At 33.6% G+C, this 27,976-nt stretch overlaps 2 protein-coding genes across 3 annotated transcripts; one reads left to right on the plus strand and one right to left on the minus strand.

Annotated features, from left to right (window-relative positions):
- Positions 1-44: 44 nt before the first annotated feature.
- Positions 45-2,191, plus strand: Lic (licorne). The gene is made up of 4 exons (XM_064060423.1): positions 45-117; positions 176-561; positions 615-811; positions 1,004-2,191. The coding sequence occupies exons 1-4, from the start codon at positions 50-52 to the stop codon at positions 1,355-1,357; spliced, it is 1,005 nt and encodes a 334-aa protein (XP_063916493.1). The 5' UTR covers positions 45-49; the 3' UTR covers positions 1,358-2,191.
- On the minus strand, positions 1,777-27,944 carry LOC135132349 (transmembrane protein 94). 2 transcript variants are annotated; one of them, XM_064060418.1, is made up of 13 exons: positions 27,645-27,944; positions 26,512-27,595; positions 26,126-26,461; positions 25,901-26,074; positions 19,209-19,662; positions 19,035-19,159; positions 18,822-18,970; positions 18,522-18,650; positions 17,940-18,204; positions 10,404-11,250; positions 10,265-10,358; positions 2,027-2,191; positions 1,777-1,973 (listed from the first exon to the last, which is right to left on the minus strand). In XM_064060418.1, exons 1-13 carry the CDS (start codon positions 27,752-27,754, stop codon positions 1,901-1,903), a joined length of 4,005 nt encoding a protein of 1,334 aa, XP_063916488.1. In that variant the 5' UTR covers positions 27,755-27,944; the 3' UTR covers positions 1,777-1,900. The 2 variants fall into 2 exon arrangements, with proteins under 2 accessions (XP_063916488.1, XP_063916489.1); XM_064060419.1 differs by lacking the exon at positions 18,522-18,650.
- Between the last annotated feature and the right edge of the window lie 32 nt (positions 27,945-27,976).

A 27,976-nucleotide genomic window follows, 5' to 3' on the forward strand; every position in this document is an offset into this window, starting at 1 on the left:
CTCGACTTTAGTAAACAAAAATCTAACCCTAATTTCACCCGCAGCGACCATGGCAGCCCCCGGACGCAAGAAAAAGACCCCCTTGAAGCTCCACGTCGTCGAGGACCCGCCACCAATGTAAGCGCTCTTGACCCCGAAACCGCCATAAAAATCCATAATCGCGTTACCTTTCCAGAATCGCCCCCGCTAACCTCGACAAACGCACGACAATAACCATCGGCGAGCGCACGTTCGACGTGGAAGCCGACGACTTGGAGAAAATCGCAGATTTGGGCAGGGGGGCGTACGGGATCGTGGAGAAGATGAAGCACGTCCCGAGCGGGACAATCATGGCTGTTAAGCGCATCGCTGCCACTGTAAATACGCAAGAGCAGAAGAGACTGTTGACTGACTTAGATATTTCGATGAGGAGCAGCGACTGTCCGTACACGGTGCAGTTCTACGGGGCGCTGTTTCGCGAGGGGGACGTGTGGATCTGCATGGAGGTGATGGACACGAGCTTGGATAAGTTTTACATGAAAGTGTACAGGCACGGACGCAGGATACCTGAAAATATGTTAGGTTAGGGGGTGGTGAAAGTCCACTATTACGAGTGTTACGGGTCGTTTTTTTAGGTAAAATCACGTTTGCGGTCGTCAGCGCGTTGCACTACCTCCACTCGCAGTTGAAAGTCATCCACAGGGACGTCAAACCCTCAAACATACTTATAAATAAACAAGGGTCGGTGAAGATGTGCGACTTCGGTATTAGTGGCTACCTCGTGGATTCCATCGCCAAGACCATAGACGCTGGTTGTAAACCATACATGGCTGTAAGTTTCCAAAATTTTGTTAAAAAAAAACGAAAATAACGACTGTCGTTCGAGTTCAAAACAAGTCGACAGATGGCGCTTTTGACATTTCATGTCAGAGGTGTCTAGATCACGTCGGTTTGTTATAAATTGACAGTTGTATTTTTGTTGTGGTTGTGATTTTCTGTGTTTCGCATTTGAATTGATTTGTAGCCCGAGAGGATAGACCCCCAGGGGAATCCCTCCCAGTACGACATCCGGTCGGACGTGTGGAGTTTAGGGATTTCGCTGATTGAGTTGGCGACGGGTCAGTTCCCCTATCCGAAGTGGGGCTCCCCGTTCGAGCAGCTGAAGCAGGTGGTGACCGACGACCCCCCTCGGCTGCCGCCGGGCCAGTTCACGGCCGAGTTCGAGGACTTCATCTCGAAATGTTTGCAGAAAAAGTACACAGATAGGTCGAACTACGAACAGTTGTTGAATCACAGTTTCCTTGTCACGCACAAGGAGATGAACACCGATATTTCCTCGTTTATTTCGGAGGTGCTGGATTTGCCGGAGAATCCCTGAGATTCGTGCAATATTTCTTAGTTAGGATTCTATTTTATTTTAACGATTTTAAAGAGGAGTCTTTGTTTTGGAATTTAATTGACTGGTGAAGTACAAAGTGACATTGAGTTTTAATGACAATTTTAGAAATTACGAGCACTCTGAGGTGTAGTTCACTTGCTAAACTAGCGACGAGTCAATTAATTAAGAGTAGGATAGACGATTTTCTTCGTTCGATTTTTATTTGCATCACATTTTAACTATTCTAGCGACTCTAATAATGCTTGGCCGCGTTCTTATGGCTCCTTTTGCTCAACTACTTGAGTGCATTTTATTTTATTAATTTATTTTAGTTTCTTCTAGTATTACTCATCTTTTAATCTTACTAGATTGAATCGATTTTAATTTTATTGTTAAATGTGTGATAATAAAATAGTACGTTCAAAATCAACACTTTATTTAAAATGACTTAAAAACAGTCCAGTCTTGTATTGTAGAAGTCACATTGTGTCTTAATGTAATGTTTACACCTAAAATATAAAAATATATTTTGGCTTGTAGTCTTCAAAACGGCGAGTTCATCCCTAGCTTCGTCCCGAAGTCCAGTCGGGCTCGTTTTCGGAATCTTTTGTTCGCCCTGGAACAAAATTCTCGTTGGAAAATTTAACACACTATAATTTTGTAACTCACATTATTTCCTGTTGCTTAATAATTTCGTTAATTATTAAAACCAAAAAAGGGGAGACTGCCGCGAAAATAATGACCCAAACCGGCATGTCAAACCTTTGATTCTCGTCAGTACTGTTTTTTAAATTATAATAATTTACTATTGTATGAATACTTTGAATTAGTACTCTGGAAAAAAACGAAATTATATGTATATATTACAGCTAATATCCTAAATCCGTTATTATGCATAATAACTAGACATTTTAGGAATTATGCGTAATAACTGAAATTTTCAGAGGAACATGAATTATGCATAATATTTTCCAAAAACCTACCCACCCTACCTCACTTTCCCCTACATATCCCATGTACAGTTGATTTAAAAAAAAGGGACAAATTACAGTTATATAAACGTCATATTCCCATTGCTTTTCATTGATCTATGAGAACCTGAATTGCTCATCTTGTCCCGTTTTTTTGAAATCAGCTGGACATGTTATAGGCCAGTGCCGAAGCCTTCGAAAATGGTAAAAAGTGAAAAAAAAATAGAACAGGATGATACCCATTGGAAAAGGAAGAAAACATAACAAAAATAAAGGGAAAAATAATTTACGGGCGATTTGAGGTCCGGAAGGGGAAGAGGGTAAGCTTTTAAGGGTAGAAAACGGTTTATCGCGATTTCCGGCAAAACTACAAGTCCTATCGCAAAAAGTTAAACGGCAAAGTTGTAGGTAATAAAAAGGTCTACAACTTTTGTATTTACACTTTCTTTACATAACCTCAAGATTTATGCGAAAAATGCAAATAACCGAATTTTTGGTTTTTTATTTTTATCTCACACAAAAAATTGTGTATACTTTTTTTTACACCATCAGAAAGTAGAGATTTCAACGAACAAAAAGCACACCGATTTTTTTAAAAAAGCAAACATTTTGACGTGAGAATTTTCGATTGAAAATTAGGGTGGTTTTTCGATATTAAATGAAAATAAGGGGGAAAAATAAATATTTTGAATAAAAAAAATTACAGTGAGTTTGGGACATAAACAGGTAAGTTTTCACCAAATTTCGTGAAAAAAAAAATTTTTTTTTGTGTGAGATAAAAATAAAAAACCAAAAACTCGGTTATTTGAATTTTTCGCATAAATTTTGAGGTTATGTAAAAAAGTCTAAATTCAAAAGTTGTAGATCCTTTTATTACCTAGAAGTTTGCCATTTAACTTTTTTCGATAGGACTTGTAGTTTTGCCGGAAATCGTGATAAACCGTTTTCTACCCTTAAGGGGTAACGCTAGACGACTATTATATTATTCAAACACAATTTAGACACTGTAGAGCAAACAAGGCTTGTCAAGCCCGTCTATTAGTTTATTCGCTTAAATGTATTATTGATACCGTTTTCAAATTACACCAAAATTGAAAAATTGAAAAACTGAAACATTTTAAATGAAAAAAATCGGTAAACTGAAAAATTGAAAAATCTATAAATCGAGAAATTGAACAATCTAAAAATTAAACAATTTAAAAATCGAAGAATTGGAAAACCAAAAAATCTAAACCGAGAACTTGAAAAATCAAATAATCGAGAAATCAAAACATCAAGGAAAACAATAAAATTAACGGAAAATCTAGAACTTAAAAATTGAAAAATTAAAATAACTATCGAAAAATTGAAAAACCGAGAAATCGAAACATCAAAAAGTGGAAAAATTGAAGAACCGAAACATTGCAAAATCTCAGAACTGAAATACTGAAAAACTGAAATCTTTAAAAACTGAAAAATGGAAAGAAAATTGAAGAATCGGAAAAGTGAAAAAATCCAAAACTGAAACAGTGAAAAATCCAGAAATCGAAAAATTGAAAAATCACAATTGAGGAAAGAATTGAAAAATCAAGAAATAGAGAAATGGGAAAATCAAAAAATCAGTTAATCGAAAAATTGAAAAATCGAAAAATTTAGAAACGTCAAAAATTGAAAACTGAAAAATAGAAAAATTTAAAAATCGTAAAACTGAAATATCGTAAAGTTCATAAATTGAAAAACTGAAAATTTTTGAAAAAACTAAAAATTCAAAAAATCGAGAAATTGAACAAGCAAAAAATCAAAACATTGAAATCCCAGTAAGTTGATAAATAGGAAAATTTAAAAAACAAAAATTTTAAAAATCCAAGAATTGAACAACAAAAAAAATCCAAGCCTGAAAACTCAGAAAATTGAATGGTCGAGAACAAAAAATCTAAAATTTAAAAATTCGACAAATTGAAAAATCATGGAACTAAAAAATCGAAAAGTCGAGATAGTGAGAAATCTAAAAACCTAAAACTTTAAAAACTGAAAAATTAAAATATCGAAAAATTTAAAAACCGAGAAAACACAATATCAAAAATTTGAAAAATTGAAGAGACGAAATATTGCAAAATTCCAAAGCTGAAATATTGAAAAACCTAAAAATGGAAGGAAAATTAAAGAATCGAAACAGTGAAAAAATCCCAAACTGAAACTTTGAAAATGGAGAAATGGAAAAATGGGAAAATCAAAAAAATTGGTTTAAAGAGTTTAGACAGTACTTCCCTCGCTATCGGAAACGTGACGACTGCATGCCTATTATGTTTTTTTTTCACATTAGATTTCAAAGCATTCGGTTTTGTAGTTCCTGATTAAATCAATAAAATAAATTTGCGTATTCATTAAATTTTTTGAGTCACCCTGTATATCCGGATCCAAAAAAAATCTCTAAACTGATTCGCCAAAAATTGGGAAATTGAAAAATCGAAACTTGAAACGCCGAAAAAGCGAAAAATCTAAAAATTGAAACAATGAGAAATTGAGAAATTGGAACATGGAGAAATCGAGTGATCGAAAAATCAATAAATCAAAATTGACAAAAGAATGAAAAATTAGTAAGTACATAATTATTAAAAAATAATAAGATATAATCTATAAAACGAAAAATTGGAGAACTTGAAAAATTAAAAATTTTCAAAATTTAAAAGCCGGAAATCTGAAAAATCAAAATTTTCAAAAATTAAAAAAGTGAATCATCTAAAACCGAGAAGTCGAAAAATCAAAAGATCGAGACATTAAAACATCAAAAAATTGAATATTCTAAAATTTATAAATTGGAAAAATTAACAAATCAAAAATCTGAGAAATCGAAAAATTGAAAAATTCGAAAACAGAAAAATCAAAAAAATGATAAATCTAAAAGTACAAAAATCCAGAAATAGAAAAATCGAAAACTTAGAAACGCCAACAATCGGAAAATGGAAAAATTTGAAAATTTAATTATCGAAAAATTGACGAATAAAATAACTGAAAAATGCTAAAACTTGAATGTCCAAAGATTTAGAAACGAAAGTTCAAAAATCCAAAAAACGAAAAGTCGAAAAATTGGAACATTGACAAATCAAAACATGAAAAGATCGAGAAATCGAAAAATCGAGAAATGGGAAAATCGAGAAGTGGGAAGATCTAAAAATCGATTAATCTACAAGTGAAAAAATCGAGATATCGAAAATTCGAAAACTCCAAAACTTGGGAACGCGAAAAATCGAAAAATCAAAAATCTGATGAATGGAAAAATTGAAAGATTGAAAAACAGAAATATTAAGGAATTGGTAAATTGAAAAGTCGAGAAATTGAACATAAAAAAATCGAGATTGTTGGCAGACCTAGGGGCGGAGCCTAAAATTCCTTACAAAAATTTACCATTTTAAACGAGATTTGAGTTTCTAAGAATAAAAAAATCATCCCAATTGAGATGGGGTGGGTGGGCGGGGTCTATATTTTGCTTTTTTTCCTAATATGACTAGCATTCTTTGAACAACACGATACTCGAAAACATGTTTTTAATTTCTTGTCAAGAAATAAGTATTTTGCAGTTAAGCTCCACTCCCTTGATTCACGGCGAATAAAAAAAATAATCACAATAGAGACAGGGCGGGTGGGCGGGCTTAGATTTTGCCTGTTTGTTTTAATATGTGTAGACTTGTTTTCACAACAAGAAACTTAAAACATGTTTAAAATGGAAAATTTGTATAAGGAAATATCGATTTTGCAATGTTCTAAGTTTCTTGTTGTGAAAAGATGGCTACGTATATTAAGAAAAAAAAAAAAAGGCAAAGTATAAGCCCCGCCCTCCCACCCTATCTCAATTCTGATGAATTTTTTTATTCGTCGTAATCCGAGGGGCGGATCTTAACTATAAAATCCTTATTTTTCTATGAGTAACGCGTACTTTGCGTATAAATACTAGAGGCGATAAGCTCCACCCATGATCACGACCACTTAACCCCACTCCACAACACCTGTGGCTACAAAAGCGAAGCCCCGCCCACCCACCCGTGCATTTTCGTTTTATATTGGCTGCGCCTGTTTTGTTGCTTGTGACACACCTCCAAGTGTATGTACCGCCTATTCCGCTTTCTTTACCGCCACTACGTTTCTTTATGGTTACGTCGGCCTAAAACCAACCCACAAAATTAATCTTAGCTCCGCCCACCCGCCTATTTTCTTACACCGCCTACTCTGCTCATTTTTTACAAACTAATGTGCAATAAAAAAATTGGGGTAAAGAGTTTAGACAGTACTTCCCTCGCTGTCGGAAACTTGACGACTGCATGCCTATTGTTTTGTTTCTCATTACATTTTTGTAGTGGGAATTTAAAAAAAAATTGCGATGACGTCATCAACATTTTTGCAAGGACACGTATATCAGTTGGGATAGATGTAGTGTAATACTAAGAATAAAATTATTATATTCTCAAATTTTCGGGAAAATGAATTGGGTCGTTTTGAATATTGATTTGTAATAATCAATAAAATAACGAAACAATTTACTCACGTATACGTATCAGAGGCAACTGAAAATCGTGTATGTATAAACATTCTTAATTTAAGATGACAGGCGTAACAGCATACGTGAGAGTCAAACAGAGAAACTGTAAACAAAACGACCATCGGTTTTATTGCTTCGACTTCCGCTTATTATATAAAACATTGGGTTTTATTTTAATTCTTGACGGTGAAATTCACAATTGGTTGATTATAAACATGTCTATTTCACATTCGCGGAACCAAGTGAGCGCATAAAACAAATGCAGGTCTGTAATGTTAAAGTCGATGTAAATAAGCGTGCTACCCTTATGTTTCAACCGAGTTTTTCCTTTAACAAATTTTGTGTCTACCAAATTGGGTTGGTTGGGGTGTAATTCTAATAATAAGTGTTGCCTTTAATTTAATCAATAAAATAAATTGACTTCATTAATTTTTTTGAACCACCTCTTAAGAAAATCTAAAAAATATGAATGGAATGATAAATCACAAGTACAAACTCATCATATTTTTTGCATTTTAGATAGGATTTATTCAGCAAAATTTAAGGGTGACGTCATCAATTTTTTAGGAGGGATGAACAAATACATTTTGAACAAAAGTTTACCATGCTTATAATAACTTTAAAATATTCCCAAGATTTCAAAGCATTCGGTTTTGTAATTCCTGATTAAATCGATAAAATAAATTCACGCCTTCATTAATTTTTTTGAGTCACCCTGCATATGCAAATCCAAAAATATGAATGGAATGATAAATTACAAGAAGAGACTCATCATATTTTGTAAACTTTAAATAGGATTATACGGCAAACTTTTGAGCTGACGTCATCAATTTTTTGGAGGGGATAAGCAAATATATTTGGACTAAAAATTTAGTATGCTCTTTATAACCTTAAAACATTTGCAAGATTTCAAAGCATTGGGTTCTGTAGTTCCTGATTAAATCAATAAAATAAATTTACGCATTCATTAATGTTTGGGGTCATCCTGTATATGCAAATCCAAAAAACATGAATGGAATGATAAATCACAAGAAGAGACTCATCATATTTTATACAATTTAGATAGGATTTATTCAGCAAAATTTTGAGGTGACGTCATCAATTTTTTAGAGGGGATAAGTAAATATATTGTGATTAAAACGGTCTTGGTTAATAACAAAAAAATATTGTTCGTCTATAAAACAAGCTCGTCTTAGACAAAGTATTCGTAAAAAAATATGTCGTAAAAAAATTTACGTATGCTGGTTCTGACTCCGATTATGGTTTAAATATTTTTTAGAAAATCCTGTCATGGATGTAGAAACATTTGTGACAGCCAAAGAGTTTTTTTTTGAGAAAATTATCTTTGAATTTAGACTAAATTCAAACAGACACTAGGCAACAGGCACATTTTAGCAAAAAAAGAGAAATTAGGGTTACGGCTTCAAATTTTGGACGTATTTACAAACTTAGACCGACTACAGAAATAGCTAAAACTGTGGAGTATCTGTTGTACAGTACATTTAGAGGTAAAAGTCATACATACACAGCAAAGTGAGGAAAAAGCTGTCAAGTGTTTTGAAATAAATAAAAATATAAAAACGGAACGGTGTGAATTGTTTATTTCAAAACAATCTCCTTACTTGGCTGCTAATCCAGACATAGTTCTAGAGGATAGGAGTGCATTAGTCGAAATTAAATGCCCTTCAAAATCGCAAGATTTGTCTCCCGAAGAAGCGGTTAGAAAAAAAAATCAAAGTTTGTACATTGACAGACAGAGAATTGAAACTAAAAAAAGAATCATGATTACTACTTTCAAGTCCAGGGACAAATGCTTGTTACGGGTATTTCACAAGTTTATTTTGTTGTGTGGACACCCAAAGGAATAAATATAGAAAAAAATTATAAAGACGAAGAAATATATGTCAAAAAAAATGGCAGATAAACTTTACTTTGGCGCATTATTGCCCGAAATAATTGATTCAAGAAGAAAGAGGAACCTGCCTTTGCGAGAGTTTTTTTTTAAATAAATAAAATTTGTTTCTATTTTTGTATGTACTTTAATAATTTATTAGGAGTACATTTTTCATCACCAAGACTTGCATATTTTTATTATAAATATATTTTGAAAATGATCTCTCGGCAAATGAAAACATATACGAGCACTTTTTTCGAGTAAACAATGAAGGAAGAAGTTACTGGGCGTAGGGCTTTTTTAAAACACCTCCTTTCTAGGATATGTAGTAGATACACTTAGCTACTTATACGTGTTAAACAAAAGCTGTATTTTATATATTTTTAATTATTATTATAAATATGTTTATTAGTTTTATTAATTAAGAAAGCAAAATATATATTAACAACAATATTACAATGAATTTTTAGTAATCATGTGTATTGAATTCAGGATCCTGAGTGGAGTAAAAATATTATAGTTCCCCAGTTTTAATTCGGTTTCATGATAGTACCTCATTGCGTAAAAGTTAATTTCCTTAACAATAGATTACTACGGCCGGTCCTGGCGGCTTGTTATAAAACTGAGTTCCTTGCCATAAATTAGAAAAATCAGTCGAGAACTCTAACAATCAGTTTATGGTAGAGCAGGCGATAAGGGTTTAAGTCGCTTCCGTAAATTTTAGTGGCGCTCCTATCGGCAAAGTACTGAACTAACTGCTCAAATTCTGTCGAATTGATACCCATTTTTTTCAATAATTGTTAGTTTTTGTCAAAAACTGTGCTAACCAATAGATCATTAATTTTCCTATGATATTCCTGTTAAAATTATTCGACGTATTTTGCATTAATTTGTGGTATATTTTGATTTTAATAAACACATTATTATTTAAACAAATTGTACCACTAACAAACATTTAATGACTCTGCGCCCTGTAAAAAGTGATGTTTTATCCATGTGCGAATTTTCAAGCGATTCTATGATGGTTATGACTCAAAAAAATTGAAAAGAAAACATACAATGGTGCTTTTTTACGATATTTCTCAGCCATATTTTTTTAGTTGATTGAACTGGTCTCTGCGCTCTAGAATATGAAAAAAGCTGTAGTTTGATGTATGATACATCTATATTAATATCATTTTTTCATACAAAAACCAAAAAAATGTTATACCTCGTCTAGCGAGTCCCCTTAAATGCTCACCCTCTTCCACTTCCCGACCTCAGATCGCCCCTAAATTATTTCTCCTTTTATTTTTGTTATATTTTCTTCCTTTTCCAATGGGTATCATTCTGTTCTAAATTTTTTTGTTCTCAAAAATTATCGGCCCTGGCCTATTAGGCAATATGCTTAATGACTAATGTTTCAGGTATTATGCATAATAACTGAAAAGTTTAGTTATTACGCATAATTCCTAAAATGTCTAGTTATTATGCATAATAACGTATTTCGGATATTAACTGTAACATATATAATACGGGGTACCACTTACAAAATAAAAGTCGTTATCAACCAGAAATAATTTCTAATCGGCGGCCTCTTATAAATCAGATAATCCCTATCCACGAATCCGATGGAAATAATCACTGAAACGTCAAATTAGTGGTTGTTTCGCCGCCCCCGCCACTTACCAAAATGCAGCAGGACCAAAAACACCACCACCAGCCTCGCCGCCGCCAGCGTCCACGCATCCTCCCGCCACTCCACCCCCAGGTAGAAAACCTGGCACGTGCAGTTCTGCACGGCGCACAACTCCACGCAGTGCTCCCCCAGAATCCCCACGAAAACCACCACAACGACCACCACGCTGGGCAAAAACTTAACCCCGTAGCACCACACGATAAAAAAACAGATATCCCAGTTGACCCCTACGTGGTTCTTGCCTTGGGGCCGCTTCATCACCTCTGGGTCCACCGGCAGCCCCATTAGAGACACGCTTAACAACGGTACCACGACGCAGGTCAACCATAGTACTTGACCCACTGTGAAGAGCGGCGGCAGCATCATCACGACCGACAGCAGCTGCATCAACCCTATGATCACGCAGCACGAGGTCCAGAATTGCGTGGAGCTCCACAGCGTGGTGACGAAGTGGCGCGCTTCCATCACTAGGTGGTAGAACGACACGGGGTCGTCGCGGCGGAGACAGAGCGAGCACGCGATGGAGTTGAGGTCGCGCGATAAATCCACAGGGGAGACCCCCGTAACCGGTTGGTTATACCCCGGGATTTTCTGGCACACTTGGGGGAAGAGAGGGTCTACGGCGATGCTGGCGTCGGCTTGCATGAAAATCCCGGCGTTGTCGCAGTTGGCTGAAGACCCCATGACGCACACGATCTCGTGGTAGTCCTGCATGATGTTGAGCATCTCGCGGGTGGCGCTGGAGGTGCAATCCGTGAAAAGCGACACTAGCAGAGGCACGTTGTCGATTAGCTCGATGTGGGGGCGGATCTTGTCGATGCCGCGCGGGAGTTTGGCCTACGGGGCGGAGTTAGAGTGGGCGGGGCGCTTTAACTATTATCATTGTTTAAGTATATTATAGTTTGACAACTTATACGGACAATCACTTTCCCATGTAGAAAAGAATGAATATATATTTTACATCTCACTCGCTTCACTATGAAGTGGCGGTACCTTACGAAAGGGGGTAAAAATAGTCTGTAAGCACGTGATGTCGATAAGGGGACGTATTAATCAGTACGTTGTACGGGGAGCAGTCACAAAATAAGCAAACGTACGTGTTAAAGACTATACATATATGTAGTGCATACCTGTTTCGTGTGTGTGGTAGCACGTATATTTGCACAAAAACAAATAAAGGTCAACAAAAATTTAACTTTAAAGGCACGAAATTAAACGACCACTGCTTTAATTAATAAGTAACAAGTCATCTAATTTGCCTCCAGAATAACTAGGGTTATCATCCAAAACTATGAACACCAAATTAATTCAATATGAACATCTTCTTACGTATTTTTTTTATTAAGAGTAGTCAAATCATTAAATACATATTATCTTTGAAACTAAAATGCATTTTATCACAAAATATTTATCACCATTTAAATATATACGATTTAGACATCAAGAAATGAATTTAAAATCGCAAAAATTAAATGTAGCAGAGTTAAAACAGCCTTAAATGCTTCTTGTATGTACGTGCTTATCAGTACGTAGGCATTTTAACGCACAGCAATAATCGTTCTTGATGAATAATGACTGATGACTACTGTAACACAATAATTCCTAGAAATCGAAAATTTAAATGTGGGAAAATTGTAAAATCGAGAAATAGAAACAAAAAAATCAAAATAAAAAAATTGGACAATCGAAAATTTAAAAATTCCGAAAATTGAAAAATTGAAATATAGAAGAACTGAAAACTCAAAAAATCGAAAAAAATTAATAATTTAAAAATTGAAAAGTTAAAATTGAGAAATCGAAAAACTGAAAAATCACAAAATTGAACGAAATATCAAACAATTAGGAAATTAAAAAATTGAGAAACAGAAAAGTCAAAAAAGCAGAGTCGAAAAATCGCAAACTTAAAAAATCTAAAAATTGAAAAATCAAAAACCTGAATAATCGAAAAATTGAAGAACTGAAAAATCGAAACTTTAGGAAGTGGATAAATGGGAATTTAAAAAAATAGATTAATTGAGAAATTCGAAAACTAAAAATTCAGAAACGTCAAAATTTGAAAAATAAAAAAATATTGAAGAACTGAAAAATCGAAAAATCTAAAATTTAAAACATTGAAAAGTTAAAATATCTTAAAACTGAAAAATCGAGAAATCCAAACATCAAAAAATCAAAAAAATAAAAATTCGAAAATCTAAAATTTAAAAATCGAAAAGCCGAGAATTTAAAAAATTGGAAAATTGAAAAATCGGATAAATCAAAAATCGAAATATCGAAAAAGCGAGAAACCGAAAAGCAAAAAATCGAAAAATCGAAACATTGTAAAATTCAAAAATTGAGACATCGAGAAATCGAAAAATCAAAACACAAAAAAATCGAAGAATAGAAAAATCATTGAGAAACCGAAATAGGCCAAAATCGAAAAATCGAAAACTTAAATATAGAAAAATTGATAAAGCGAGAGATTGAATAATCAAAACATCGAAAAATCCGAATCTCAATAAATTGAGATCTCAAAAAATTAAAAAATTCGGAAATTTGAAGAATTAAAATATAGAAATTGAAATATAAAACAATCGAAAAATTGAAAAATCTGAAGTATAAAAAACAAAAAACTGAAAGTCCAAAAATAAAAAATTGAAAAATCTGGAAGTGGAAAAATCAAAGAATCGAAGTATTGAAAAATATCAAAACTGAAAGAAATATCCAAAAATTGAGAAATCGAAAAACCAATAAAGCGAAGTCCAAAAATCGAAGAATTGAAGAACTGAAAAATCGAAACTTTGAGAAGTGAGAAAATCAAAAACAGATTAATTGAGAAATCAGAAATCTGAAAATTTAACGCAAAAATTTGAAAAATTGAAAAATTTAGATACCGAAGAACTGAAAAGTCAAAAAATCGCGAAATCGAAAAACTAAAATTTAAAACACTGAATAATTAAAATATGGCAAAATTGAAGAATCGAGAAATCCAATTCAATTTGAAAAATTGAAAAATCCAGAAATTGAAATGCTCAAAAGAAAAAAATCGAGAAACCGAGAAATCCAAAAATCGAAACATCGAAAAATTCAAAAACTGAGACTTCGAGAAATCGAAAAACGGAGGATCGAGAAATTGAGGAGTCGGAAGCCGAAAAGGAAAGTTAAAAATTGAAAAATTGAGAAATTGGACAATCAAAACAACGAAACATCTGAATTCGATAAATTGAGAAATTAAAAGAATGAATAATCGAAAAATTTTAAAAAAGACAAACTGGAAAATCGAAAAATTGAAATATAGGAGAACTGAAAACTCGAGATATCGAAAAACCTAGAATTTTAAAAAATGAAATATTAAAACATCGAAAAGTTGAAAAATTGAGAAATCGAAGCATTAAACAGTCGCAGAATTGAAAAATCTAAATTTTACAATAAATTGAAAATCCAAAAAGTAAAAAATCGAGAAATCAAAAAAATCCATCAATTCAAAAATCGTAAAGTCGAAAAATTGAAATATTGAAAAATCTCAACTGAAAGAAATATTCAAAAAATTGGAAAATTGAAAAATCGAAAATCTAAAAAATCACAAAATTGAACGAAATATCAAAAAATTAGGAAATTAAAAAATTGAGAAACAGAAAAGCCAAAAAAGCAGAGTCGAAAAATCCCAAACTTAAAAAATCTAAAAATTGAAAAATCAAAAACCTGAATAATCGAAAAATTGAAGAACTGAAGAACTGAAAAATCGAAACTTTAGGAAGTGGATAAATGGGAATTTAAAAAAATAGATTAATTGAGAAATCCGAAAACTAAAAATTCAGAAACGTCAAAATTTGAAAAATAAAAAATATTGAAGAACTGAAAAATCGAAAAATCTAAAATTTAAAACATTGAAAAGTTAAAATATCTTAAAACTGAAAAATGGAGAAATCCAAACACCAAAAAATCAAAAAAATAAAAATTCGAAAATCTAAAATTTAAAAATCGAAAAACTGAAAAATCAAACAATCGAGAAGTCGAGAATTTAAAAAATTGGAAAATTGAAAAATCGGATAAATCAAAAATCGAAATATCGAAAAAGCGAGAAACCGAAAAGCAAAAAATCGAAAAACCAACAAATCGAAAAATCGAAACATTGTAAAATTCAAAAATTGAGACATCGAGAAATCGAAAAATCAAAAGACAAAAAAATCGAAGAATAGAAAAATCGATGTCGAAAAATCAAAAAATTGAGAAACCGAAATAGGCCAAAATCGAAAAATCGAAAACTTAAATATAGAAAAATTGATAAAGCGAGAGATTGAATAATCAAAACATCGAAAAATCCGAATCTCAATAAATTGAGATCTCAAAAAATTAAAAAATTCGGAAATTTGAAGAATTAAAATATAGAAATTGAAATATAAAACAATCGAAAAATTGAAAAATCTGAAGTATAAAAAACAAAAAACTGAAAATCCAAAAATAAAAAATTGAAAAATCTGGAAGTGGAAAAATCAAAGAATCGAAGTATTGAAAAATATCAAAACTGAAAGAAATATCCAAAAATTGAGAAATCGAAAAACCAATAAAGCGAAGTCCAAAAATCGAAGAATTGAAGAACTGAAAAATCGAAACTTTGAGAAGTGAGAAAATCAAAAACAGATTAATTGAGAAATCAGAAATCTGAAAATTTAACGCAAAAATTTGAAAAATTGAAAAATTTAGATACTGAAGAACTGAAAAGTCAAAAAATCGAGAAATCGAAAAACTAAAATTTAAAACACTGAATAATTAAAATATGGCAAAATTGAAGAATCGAGAAATCCAATTCAATTTGAAAAATTGAAAAATCCAGAAATTGAAATGCTCAAAAGAAAAAAATCGAAAAACCGAGAAATCCAAAAATCGAAACATCGAAAAATTCAAAAACTCAGACTTCGAGAAATCGAAAAATCGGAGGATCGAGAAATTGAGGAGTCGGAAGCCGAAAAGGAAAGCTAAAAATTGAAAAATTGAGAAATTGAACAATCAAAACAACGAAACATCTGAATTCGATAAATTGAGAAATTAAAAGAATGAATAATCGAAAAATTTTAAAAAAGACAAACTGGAAAATCGAAAAATTGAAAAATTTTGCCAAGATAAAACTAATTTTGGCAGATGACATACTCTTTAAGAAAAAGAGGGCGGGTGGGCGGGGCTAGTACTTGCTAAGATAAGACTGAACAATATTAAGAGTGGTCAGTGAAATTAAATAGGTGGGCGGGGCTACTGCTTGCTTGTAACTCTTTCAAAAAAGCTAAACTCAGCCCCGCCCACCTCTTTTCTCTATTTTACTGACTTATTTTGACAAGTCGTAGAATCTAAAATTTAAAACAAAGTAAAAAGTGACCCCGCCCACCCACCCGTATTCTGCTTTGATCATTCATTCTTATTGAGTCTGAAGAACGAAAGTTGGATTTTATATTGATAAATAAATAGGATCTAGGATTACATATTTTGAGTACAATTTAATATTTACTAAATTTTTTCAGTTTTTAAATTTTGCAATTTTCGATCCGCAATTTTACCAGTTCTCAATTTTTAATTTTTCAGTTATTCATTTCTTTCATTTTGCGATTTAGAATTTTCAGCTTTTCAATTTTTATTAGTACTTGCTAAGATAAGACTGATTTTGGCAAATCATACAGCCTCTAGAAAAATAGAGGGTGAGTGGGCGGGTCTAGAATTTGCTAAAATAAAACTAATTTTGGCAGACGACATAGCCCTAAGAAAATAGAGGGTGGGTGGGCGGGGTTATCAGTTTCTAAGATAAGACTGAACAATATTAAGAGTAGTCATTGAAATGAAGAGTGGGTTGTGGGCGCGGCTACTGCTTGCTTGTAAGACTCTTTAAAAAAAAAGCTGAACTTAGCCCCACCCACCTCTTTTCTCTATTTAACTGACGTATTTTGATAAGCTGTAGAATCTAAAATTTAAAACAAAGTAAAAAGTGACCCCGCCCACCTACCCCTATTCTGCTTTCATCATTCATTCTTATTGAGTCTGAAGAACGAAAGTTGGATTTTATATTGATAAATAAATAGAGTCTAGGATTACATATTTTGAGTACAATTTAATGTTTACTAAATTTTTTCAATTTTTAAATTTTGCAATTTTCGATCCGCAATTTTACCAGTTCTCAATTTTTAATTTTTCAGTTGTTCATTTCTTTCATTTTTTGATTTACAATTTGCAGTTTTTCATTTTTTGTTAGTACTTGATAAGATAAGACTGATTTTGGCAAATCATACAACCTCTAGAAAAATAGAGGGTGGGTGGGGGGGGCCTAGAATTTGCTAAGATAAAACTAATTTTGGCAGATGACATAGCCCTAAGAAAATAGAAGGTGGGTGGGCGGGGCTAGCACTTGGTAAGATAAGACTGAACAATATTAGGAGCAGTCATTGAAATGAAGAGTGGGTGGAGAACTGAAAACTCGAGATATCGAAAAAGCTAGAATTTAAAAAAATGAAATATTAAAACATCGAAAAGTTGAAAAATTGAGAAATCGAAGCATTAAACAGTCGCAGAATTGAAAAATCTAAAGTTTACAATAAATTGAAAATCCAAAAAGTAAAAAATCGAGAAATCAAAAAAAATCCATCAATTCAAAAATCGTAAAGTCGAAAAATTGAAATATTGAAAAATCTCATAACTGAAAGAAATATTCAAAAAATTGGAAAATTGAAAAATCGAAAATCTAAAAAAGCAAAACCGAAAAATCGTAATCTTAAAAAATCGAAAAATTGAAGACTTGAAGATGTGAAAAATCGAAACTTTAGGAAGTCCAGAAATGGACAAATAAAAAAATACCTTAGAAATCGGCAAACTGAAAATTTAGAAACGTGAAAATTTGAAAAATCGAAACATTTAAAAACTGTAAAATTGAAGAGGACAAAAATTGAGAAATCGTATCATTGAAACATCGAAATATTGAGAAATCGAAAAATAAAAAAATCGTGAAATACAAAATTTCAAGAATAGAAGAATCGGAAAAGCCCAAAATTGAAATATTGAAAAATTGAGACATTTAAAGTTGAAAAATCGAGAAATCGACAAGCCGAAAAATCCCAATAGCGTATTTAGGTGTAAGTCAGAAGATCAGGACTATGCTACTTTTTAAAATTTAAATAACATTATAAATTGGAAAATGTTGATTTTTTTCCAAAAATCTTGAGGTCCAAGGTGAAAACTCGACACGGATGCATAAACCGTAAACGGGGGATATAGTATTGTAAAATTTGGAGATTGCGTCATTTCATTGTTCGTGACAAATTTTGGTGAGTGTTTTACCATTTGATAATACAATTTGAAACGTAAATTTTGTGATTCGGGAACATTATGTATTGAATCGTTAAGATGTTCAAGAACTTTGTTCAGTTATTCGTTGTAAAGTCCAATGGTCGAAATGGGTTAGTTCTTCGTAGTGGATGTGTATTGTCCTAAAGCTCACTATTTAGGCGAAGTAAAATTTGTATTAGGTTGTCCAACTATAATATACTTAAACAATGCTATTATATTAATACCCTGTTGCTCATGTCGAAGTTAATGGGGGCGCTCTGCTCCGTGCTGTCCGTCAAACAACTCAGCGACTGCCAGTCGTGCGACGTGTTGATTTCGTTGTGGATTTGAACGCTGTCGTGACTCGCTAATTTCGTCGAGTAGACGCCACTCTGGTCGCTCGAGTTTTTATTCAGACGCTCCTGCTCAGTGTCGAATTTGACCACAGAGTGTTCCATGTTGATAGCACTAGGGGCTGAGAAACTCATCGTACGCGACGACTCCAAGTTGCTAAGGTCAGACAATTAGTTAGAAAGGCGGAGTTGGGGGAGTGGCTTGGTTCAAAACCGCGAAGCACAAAGCTGTTAGAATCCCCGCTGCAAGGCTACAAGACCCCCAATTGCGTTACGCCTCATTTCAAAACCGGTGTGTGTATGATTATGGATGAACGGCAGGATGTGCATGCGGGTGTGTATGAGAAGGCGGTTCTCTGTGCCGGAGGCGTGGCCACGAATGACGTAGGCGTTTCTCGAGACAGAGAACCGCCCTTTCGGTGCTTTGAAATGCGGCTTGACTCGTAAAACTGTGCAAAATTCTATTTCCAGTACCTATCGGAGAGCAAACACGACTTTTCGTCGTGATGCGGTGTTAGCTTGCGAGCACTTTGCGACAACCGTCTCTGTCTCTCGCTCCTAGGATTGGTAATAACAGTACTCTCCGCTTGTCCACTATCACGTCTGTCCTCCCAGCAATTAGTACAATAAAACACACAAACATTTAAGTGAACAGAGATTAGTCAAGGTGAAGAGAGAACATGAAAACAGTAAGAAAATAAAAGAATCTGCAACTGAAAGGTGAGATTATCAAGCGATGATAGAACGACCGGTTTTACTCGGGCCGGGATTTACCTGTTGCGTTCGCTGAGGAGCGAAATGTGGCAGTTCCAGCCGCTTTCTAGACCCATTTTTTCGCTGAAGACGCGCGAGCGAAGCTCGTTCTCCTTGCTGAAATGAACGAAGCGGATGCAGGCTCGTTCCAGCTGCTCGATCAGCTGGACCTGGAGCGAGACGAGGACCCGACTGAGTCCCGACTTATTGCGACTAAGCGTCAACGATAATTACCATGTCGGTCAGAGCCTGGTACTGCATGGTCACCATCCCGATAAATACTTGATTGCACTGCATCTGGAAGCAGCTCTCGGCGTCAGACACGTCCAAAGAAGGCGGGTCGTTGTACAACAACGAATCTACGACATTGATTTACCCCTCGACACACTCAACAACTTTTAACGTTACCAGTGCTATAAAACTGCCCCAACGGAGTCTTAATTTTCGGCTCTAGCACGCTCTTGCAGTCCCAATGAACCGGAGTGGGACTCCGGTAGTTCATATAGAGGTGTCTACTATCACTCGGCAGCTCCAAGTACACCCCACTGACCTTACTGCTGATGCATTTATTCAAAGGCCGGTAGGCGAAAGCCGTGCAGTAGGCCGTCAGACTGCTCCTCTGGTAGAAATCCTGGATTTTTTTCCGGTCGGAATGTGTGAGAGGACACAGATCGTGACCATCCCAGTAGTCCACGCACGAATCGAGGATAATATCGGCCGTGCCTTCGGAAAGTAGTTGGACCGAGCCGCTACTCAGCTCTTTCACTATCACGGCGAACATGTGGGGGAAGGGGAATTTGAGCTTCGTCGATAGGTGGAGGGAGCGGGCGTATTTGTTGTCGCGGCGTACCATTTCGGGTTGCTGAAAGAAGTGATTGGTCAGGGGGCGGGGTTTGCGCGAAAGGAGTAATCAGGGGCGGGGTGAAAGGCAGATGTATGTGGTTGCATGTAGTTGCATTCATTGGTTTGGCGTTACGCCAAGGGGCGGAGCTTGCCGAGGTAACCGAAAAAGGGACGTAGTGGGGGGGTAAAGAAAGCGGAATAGGCGGTACATACCATAGATTAATATAGATGCGGCATTCAGGCTGATTTTGCAAAAGCACCCTTATTGACATTGACGAGAAAATGTGTTGGAAACACTGTGTTCTATTTTGTATGAATTTTTAAATGTTTTTAGTGACAATTTTTGTGGTTGATTTCGATACACTGTATGATATTAACAGTGAGAAAAAAAATGAAAAAATAAAATAATCGAAAAATCGAGAAATTTAATAATCGAAAAATCGAAACCTTAAAAAAATCGAAAAAATGTAAAAAACCGGATAACTGAAAAATCGAAACATCGAAAAACTGGAAAATCGAAAAATCAAAAGATCAAGAAATCGTGGAGTCGAAAAGTCGAACAATTGAGAAAGCGAAATAGGCCAAAATCGAAAAATCTAAATCTCAATAAATCCAGGAATCAAAAAACTTAAAAATTCGAAAAATTGAGAGATTGAAAGATCAAGAGAACGACAAGTCGAAAAATCGAAAAATAGAGAAATGGACAAGCAAAAAGTTAAAAGTTGAAAAATTGGAAAAGCGGAAAAATCAAAAAACGACTTTTCAATTTATCAATCTTTTAATTTTGCTATTTTCGAATTTTTCGATTCATCAGGTTTTTGAGTTTTCAATTTTTCGCGTTCCTAAGTTTTCGAATGTTCGACGAAAAAAAGGCAAAATATAGACACATCGAAAAATCGAAAAGTTAAAAATTGAATAATTTATAAATTGAGAAATTGACAATCAAAATATCGAAAAATCCAAATCTCCATAAATCGAGAAATCAAAAAACTTAAAAATTCGAAAAATTGAAAAATTGAGAGATTGAAAGATCAAGACAACGAGAAATCGAAAAGTGATGAAGTCGAAAAATCGAAAAGTAGAGAAATCGACAAACAAAAAGTTAAAAGTTGAAAAATTGGAAAAGCGGAAAAATCAAAAAACGAAAAAATGGAAAACTGGAAAAACTGAGAAACCGAAATGGGCCAAAATAAAAAATTGAAAAACTGATAAATCGAAAATCAGATTTTTGATTTGTTAATTTTTCCAATTTATAAATTTTAGAATATTCAATTTTTTGATGTTCTAATGTCTCGATCTTTTGATTTTTCGACTTCTCGGTTTCAGATAATTCACTTTTTTTATTTTTCAGATTTCCGGCTTTTAAATTTTGAAAATTTTCAGCTTTTCAATTTTTTATTTCTTATTATTTTTTAATAATTATGTACTAATTTTTGGTTTTTTGTCTATTTTAATTTATTGATTTTTCGATTACTCGATTCCTCCATGTTCCAATTTCTCAATTTCTCATTGTTTCAATTTTTCGATTTTTCGGCGTTTCGAGTTTCGATTTTTCAATTTCCCAATTTTTGGCGAATCAGTTTAGAGATTTTTCAATTTCTTGAATTTTGTTTTTTTTATTTTTTTTTCTGTTACTCGATTTCAAGATGTTTCAATTTTTCGATTTCTCAATGTTTCAATTTTTCAATTTCTCGGTTTTTCGATTTTCCAATTTTTTGATGTTTCGATTTTTCGACTTTTTCATAGATTTTTTTGATTTTTCAATTTCTTGCTTTCTCGACTTTTCGATGTTCGATTTCTTGACTCCCGATTTCTCGATTTTTCAATTTTTTAATCCTTCAAGTTTTCAATTTCTAAGGTATTTAAAGTTTTTCTATTTTTAAATTTTCGATTTTTCAACTTTCGATTTGTCAATTTTTCGATATTTCAGTTTTGTGATTTTTCAACTTTTCGATTCATCGAATTTTTGATTTTCCCATTTCTCGATTTCTTGATTTTTTGATTTTTCAACGTTGGATTTTCGATTTTTCAATTTATCAATTCTTTAATTTTCCTATTTTCGAATTTTTCTATTCATCAGGTTTTTGAGTTTTCAATTTTTCGCGTTCCTAAGTTTTCGAATGTTCGACGAAAAAAAGGCAAAATATATACATACATCGAAAAACCGAGAAATAGAAAAATCAAAAGATCAAGAAATTGTGAAGTCGAAAAGTTAAAAATTGAATAATTTATAAATTGAGAAATTGACAATCAAAATATCGAAAAATCCAAATCTCGATATTTATCGAGAAATCAAAAAACTTAAAAATTCGAAAAATTGAGAGGTTAAAAGATCAAAAGAATGAGAAATCGAAAAGTGATGAAGTCGAAAAATAGAGAAATCGACAAACAAAAAGTTAAAAGTTGAAAAATTGGAAAAGCGGAAAAATCAAAAAACGAAAAAATGGAAAACTGGAAAAAGTGAGAAACCGAAATAGGCCAAAATAAAAAATTGAAAAAATTGATAAATCGAAAATTAGAACAATCAAATCTCGATAAATCGGGAATGAAAAATTAACAAATCGAAAAATTGAAAAACAGAACATCTAAAACCAGGAAGTCGAAAAATCGAAAGATTAAGAAATATTGAAAAATTAAAATATCAAAAGATTGAAAAATCTAAAATTTAAAAATCCAAAAATTGAAAAATCGAAAAAAAAGGTAGACACATCGAAAAACCCCGAAGTCAAAAATAGAAAAGATGAAGAATTGAAATAGTGAAAAATTCTAAAACTGAAATATCTAAAAACTGAAAAATCGAAAAATCAAAAAAGTGAAGTCGCAAAATAGAAACCTTAAAAAATCGAAAAACTGAAAAATCAAAAACCTGAAAAATCAAAAAATTAAAGACCTGAAGAACAGGAAAATCGAAACACTCGAAGGTCAAGAAATGGGAAAATCAAAACATCGATTAATTGAAAAATCGAAAAATTGAGAGTTTATCAAAGTCAAATTTGAAAAATTAAAAAATCGAAAATTTGACAAAATGACAATTGAAAAACAGAAAATTTAAAACCGGGAAGTCGAAAAATCAAAAGATTAAGAAATCGAAACATTTGAAAAATTCGAAAACTTGAAAAATTCAAATATCGAAGAGTTGAACTGAAAAATCGAGAAATCGAAAAATCTAAAATTTTAAAAATTAAAAAATATAAAATTTAAAAATCGAAAAAGTAAAATAATCAACACGTCGAAAAATCCAGGAGTCAAAAATCGAAAAGTCGAAGAATCGACATATTGAAAAATCCCAAAACTGAGATATCCCAAAACTGAGATATCCAAAAACTGAAAAATGAAAGAAAAACTGAAAAATGGAAAACCTGAAAAATCCGAAAACTGAAATATCCAAAAACTGAGAATCTAAAAAGTCGAAAATTGAGCAATAGAAAAATCCCGAAAATTTAGAAAAATCCAAAAAATCTGGAAATTTTAAAAATACCAAAAAATCTGGAAATTTTGAAAATTCAAAAAAATCTGGAAATTTCGAAAATTCCAAAAACCGGAAATTTTTAAAATACCAAAAAATCTGGGAATTTTGAAAAACCAAAAAAATCTGGAAATTTTGAAAAATCCAAAAAATCTGGAAATTTTGAAAAATTTTAAAAATCTGGAAATTTTTAAAAATTCAAAAAATCTGGAAATTTTGAAAATTCCAAAAAATCTGGCAATTTTGAAAATACTAAAAATTGAGAAACAGAAATAGGCCAAAATCGAAAAATCGAAGAGTTAAAAATTGAGCAATTTATAAATTGAGAAATTGACAATCAAAATATCGAAAAATCCAAATCTAGATAAATCGAGAAATCAAAAAAATTAAAAATTCGAAAAATTGAAAAATTGAGAAATTGAAAGATCAAAAGAAGGAGAAACCGAAAAGTGTTGAAGTCGAAAAATCGAAGAATAGAGAAATCGACAAACAAAAAGTTAAAAGTTGAAAAATTGGGTAAGTAAAAAAGGTAGACACATCGAAAAATCCAGAAGTCAACAATAGAAAAACCGAAGAATTGAAATATTGAAAAATCAAAAAAGTGAAGTCGAAAAATAGAAACCTTGAAAAATCGAAAAATTGAAAAATCAAAAAATTAAAGAACTGAAGAACAGGAAAATCAAAACACTCGAAGGTCAAGAAATGGAAAAATCAAAACATCGATTAATTGAAAAATCGAAAAATTGAGAATTTATGAAAGTCAAATTTGAAAAATTAAAAAATCGAAAATTTGACAAAATGACAATTGAAAAACAGAAAATTTAAAACTGGGAAGTCGAAAAATCAAATGATGAAATCGAAAAATTCGAAAACTTGAAAAATTCAAATATCGAAGAGCTGAACTGAAAAATCGAGAAATCGAAAAATTTAAAATTTTAAAAATTAAAAAATATAAAATTTAAAAATCGAAAAATTGAAAAATCGAAAAAGTAAAATAATCAACACATCGAAAAATCCAGGAGTCAAAAATCGAAAAGTCGAAGAATCGACATATTGAAAAATCCCAAAACTGAGATATCCAAAAACTGAAAAATGAAAGAAAAACTGAAAAATGGAAAACCTGAAAAATCCGAAAACTGAAATACCCAAAACTGAGAACCTAAAAAGTCGAAAATTGAGCAATAGAAAAATCCCGAAAATTTAGAAAAATCCAAAAAATCTGGAAATTTTGAAAGTTTTGGAAATTACAAAAATCTGGAAATTTCGAAACACCAAAAAATCTGGAAATTTTGAAAAATCCAAAAAAATCTGTAAATTTTGAAAAATTTAAAAAATCTGGAAATTTTGAAAAATTCAAAAAATCTGGAAATTTTGAAAATTCCAAAAATCTGGAAATTTTGAAAATTCCAAAAATCTGGAAATTTTGAAAATTCCAAAAAATCTGGAAATTTTGAAAATTCCAAAAATCTGGAAATTTTGAAAAATTAAAAAAATCTGGAAATTTTGAAAAACCAAAAAATCTGGAAATTTTGAAAATTCAAAAAAATCTGGAAATCTTGAAAAATTTCCAAAAATCTGGAAATATTGAAAAACCAAAAAATCTGGAAATTTTGAAAATACCAAAGAATCTGGATATTTTGAAAATACCAAAAAATCTGGAAATTTTGAAAATACCAAAAATCTGGAAATTTTACAAAAATCCAAAAAATCTGGAAATTTTGAAAATTCCAAAAAATCTGGCAATTTTGAAAATACTAAAAATTGAGAAACCGAAATAGGCCAAAATCGAAAAATCGAAAAGTTAAAAATTGAGCAATTTATAACTTGAGAAATTGACAATCAAAATATCGAAAAATCCAAATCTAGATAAATCGAGAAATCAAAAAAATTAAAACTTCAAAAAATTGAGAGATTGAAAGATCAAAAGAACGAGAAACCGAAAAGTCGAAAAATCGAAAAATAGAGAAGTCGACAAACAAAAAGTTAAAAGTTGAAAAATTGGGTAAGTAAAAAAGGTAGACACATCGAAAAATCCAGAAGTCAACAATAGAAAAACCGAAGAATTGAAATATTGAAAAATCAAAAAAGTGAAGTCGAAAAATAGAAACTTTGAAAAATCGAAAAATTGAAAAATCAAAAAATTAAAGAACTGAAGAACAGGAAAATCGAAACACTCGAAGGTCAAGAAATGGGAAAATCAAAACATCGATTAATTGAAAACTCGAAAAATTGACAGTTTAAATGTCAAATTTGAAAAATCGAAAATTTGAGAAAACGACAATTGAAAAACAGAAAATCTAAAACCGGAAAGTCAAAAAACCGATGGATTAAAGAAATCAAAACATTTGAAAAATTCGAAAACATGAAAAACGGAAATATCGAAGAACTGAAATGAAAAATCGAGAAATCGAAAAATCTAAAATTTTAAATATTGAAAAATGAAAATACCAAAAAATTGAGAAATCGAATTTAAAAATCGAAAAAGTAAAAAGTCGACACATCGAAAAATCCAGAAGTCAAAAATGGAAAAGTCGAAAGACAGAAATACTGAAAAATCCCAAAACTGAGAAATTAAAAAATTGAGAAATCGAAAACGTAGTGGGGGTAAAGCAAGCGGAGTAGGCGTGGTGTATCACAAGCAACAAGAGGCGCAGCCAATAAACAACGACGATACACGGGTGGGTGGGCGGGGCTTCGCTTTTGTAGCCACAGGTAGTGAGGAGTGCAGTTAAGTGGTCGTGGCAATGGGTGGAGCTTATCGCCTCTACTATTTACAATCAAATTACCCTACCAAGTGCCTAAAAGTCGAAAGCTGCTGTTCTAAGGCAAAAATCTTCTGCGCCTGGTCCACGAAACCGATTTCTTTAGCTAGTTCACAAAGGCATCTTCGATTAGTCACTGGAATTAAATTTTCGTTATAAATAGCTTCACAGGTGATGTGGGAACAAAAAGCTGCGTAGTGTTCCTAGAAAAAAAGCACTACTAGATCTGAAACCGCTCCGAGTTCTTGTCGTACCTGAGTATCCACGTTACACGTGTTTAGTAGAATCGCGAGCCCTAAGGGCTTCAAAGAAGACAAAAACTGCTGCCACTCCTGGTCGTCGAAATGTAGCTTGAAAGGCTCGCTGTGGTTGTGGGTGAGATCTAGGACTTCGGCGACCGAAGTACTGGGACTTTCGTAACTGTAGTGGTGCGGAGTCCCGCCTGCGCTGTCTGCGTCCACTGACAAGTCGCCGACGTTGCCTAGACTGGACGAAGGGGAAACGGTTTCGTTATTATGGAGGAAGAAGACTTTTTCGGCGGTAGGGTTAGGCCAGGAGAGGATTCCCTTTTTGTCGACGCACCCAAGCGCCTATAAATTCAATTTCAACCAAATTTACTTAAATGTGAACCCGTTTTTACCGTAACGGTGCCCAGGACGTGCAAAATATTCGCCGAGTGGACCAAAAGCTCCGGTTTTCCTTTTATGATTGAAACGAAATTCTTCCACAACTCTTGTCGTCGACACGTCAGTTCGGAGTGGTCGATCGTCGTGTCCTCGGTGTCTTCCTCCAGCGGATTGTCGCTTGCCGTTTCGATGTGGCGAGAAATATCTAAAATGCTTTGAAAACGCGCCAATCCGAAATAATTCAACAAGTTCCAAGCGACTGGAAAAATGAGCGGTAACAACGGAAGGATGGTGGCTGCAGGCACTACCAGAAACATCTCGGAGGAGGTGCTCCGTCCCAAAGGAAACAAATATCGAAACAAATTCACCAGCAAAACCCCGAAGAAAGTCATGGGGAGCAGAAATCTTTCGATGATTTTAATCATAACGAGGTGTCTTTGTTGGTTCAGAAGAGTAATAGGGCGGTCTAGAGCTTGCTCCAGATAAATTCGTAAATTGTTTAGGTAGGGGGTCTCCAACAGGCGGTACTTTTTGTTTTCTAGAGGTTTTCTGGATTTAGGGGCACTGAAAATTTCATTGGCACTTTGAAGCGACGGGGAGTAGACTTCCTTAGCGTGGAGCAGCGGAAACTCTGAGCTTTTATCAATAGCCTCACAGTAACCAGGACTCAGTTGCCCCGGTCGCACCAAAATAACGTCGTCTTTCACCAGAAGCGCCCACGGCAAATTCACCAATTTGTTATCCCTGTAAGTCCACTGCAACGTGATGCAAGGCGAAAACGGCGAACACAAATTGGGGTAGTTCTTCCCCTCCCATTGAACCGTCGTAGCAATTTTTTTAATTTTCTCCAGAACCGCTCTAACCCGATTCGGGACCTCCTCATGCCGCAGCTTATTATTATACAACTCCAACGACACATTACACACCAAAAGAACAACAATGAGCAAACTCTCCCCCAACAAGAAAAAACTATTATCGATCAAACTTGCAACGAACAGTGCGACCACCACCCATACCAGAAACCCCGCCGACACCCAGTTGATGGTGCTGTGCTGGCTCGCGTGGTGAAACGTGTCCCGGATCCACGACTTCGTCCTCCTGTAACGACAAGTCAGAGTCCAGACACCCCACAACGCTCCGCACCCACCTGGCTTTCTGCGCGATCCTCAGCTGTTGCAACACCGCCTCGATCTCGAAATGCAGCTTCCGCAGCGCCTCCCGCGTGCCCAGACCCGCCTCTTCCACGCTCGTTTCCATTTTATCGCATGGTTGAGGTTATGTTCGCATGGGGGCTGGCGCGGCTGTCACCACCACCGAGCACCGAAATTGTCCACCGGAGGCACGCGCCCGCGTCTAAATCGCCATTCTCGCGGCGTTTCGGCCCGAATTTATTCAAATTTTGAGTGACATAACCGCAACGGAGTGACCTTGACGGCTGTCACTTGTCATACCCACAGGTCGTATCAGAGAACATAGAGA

Source organism: Zophobas morio, unplaced genomic scaffold (assembly GCF_036711695.1).
Source record: "Zophobas morio isolate AGI-343-1 ecotype UQ-CSIRO unplaced genomic scaffold, CSIRO_AGI_Zmor_V1 ptg000021l, whole genome shotgun sequence".
NCBI lineage: Eukaryota > Metazoa > Arthropoda > Insecta > Coleoptera > Tenebrionidae > Zophobas > Zophobas morio.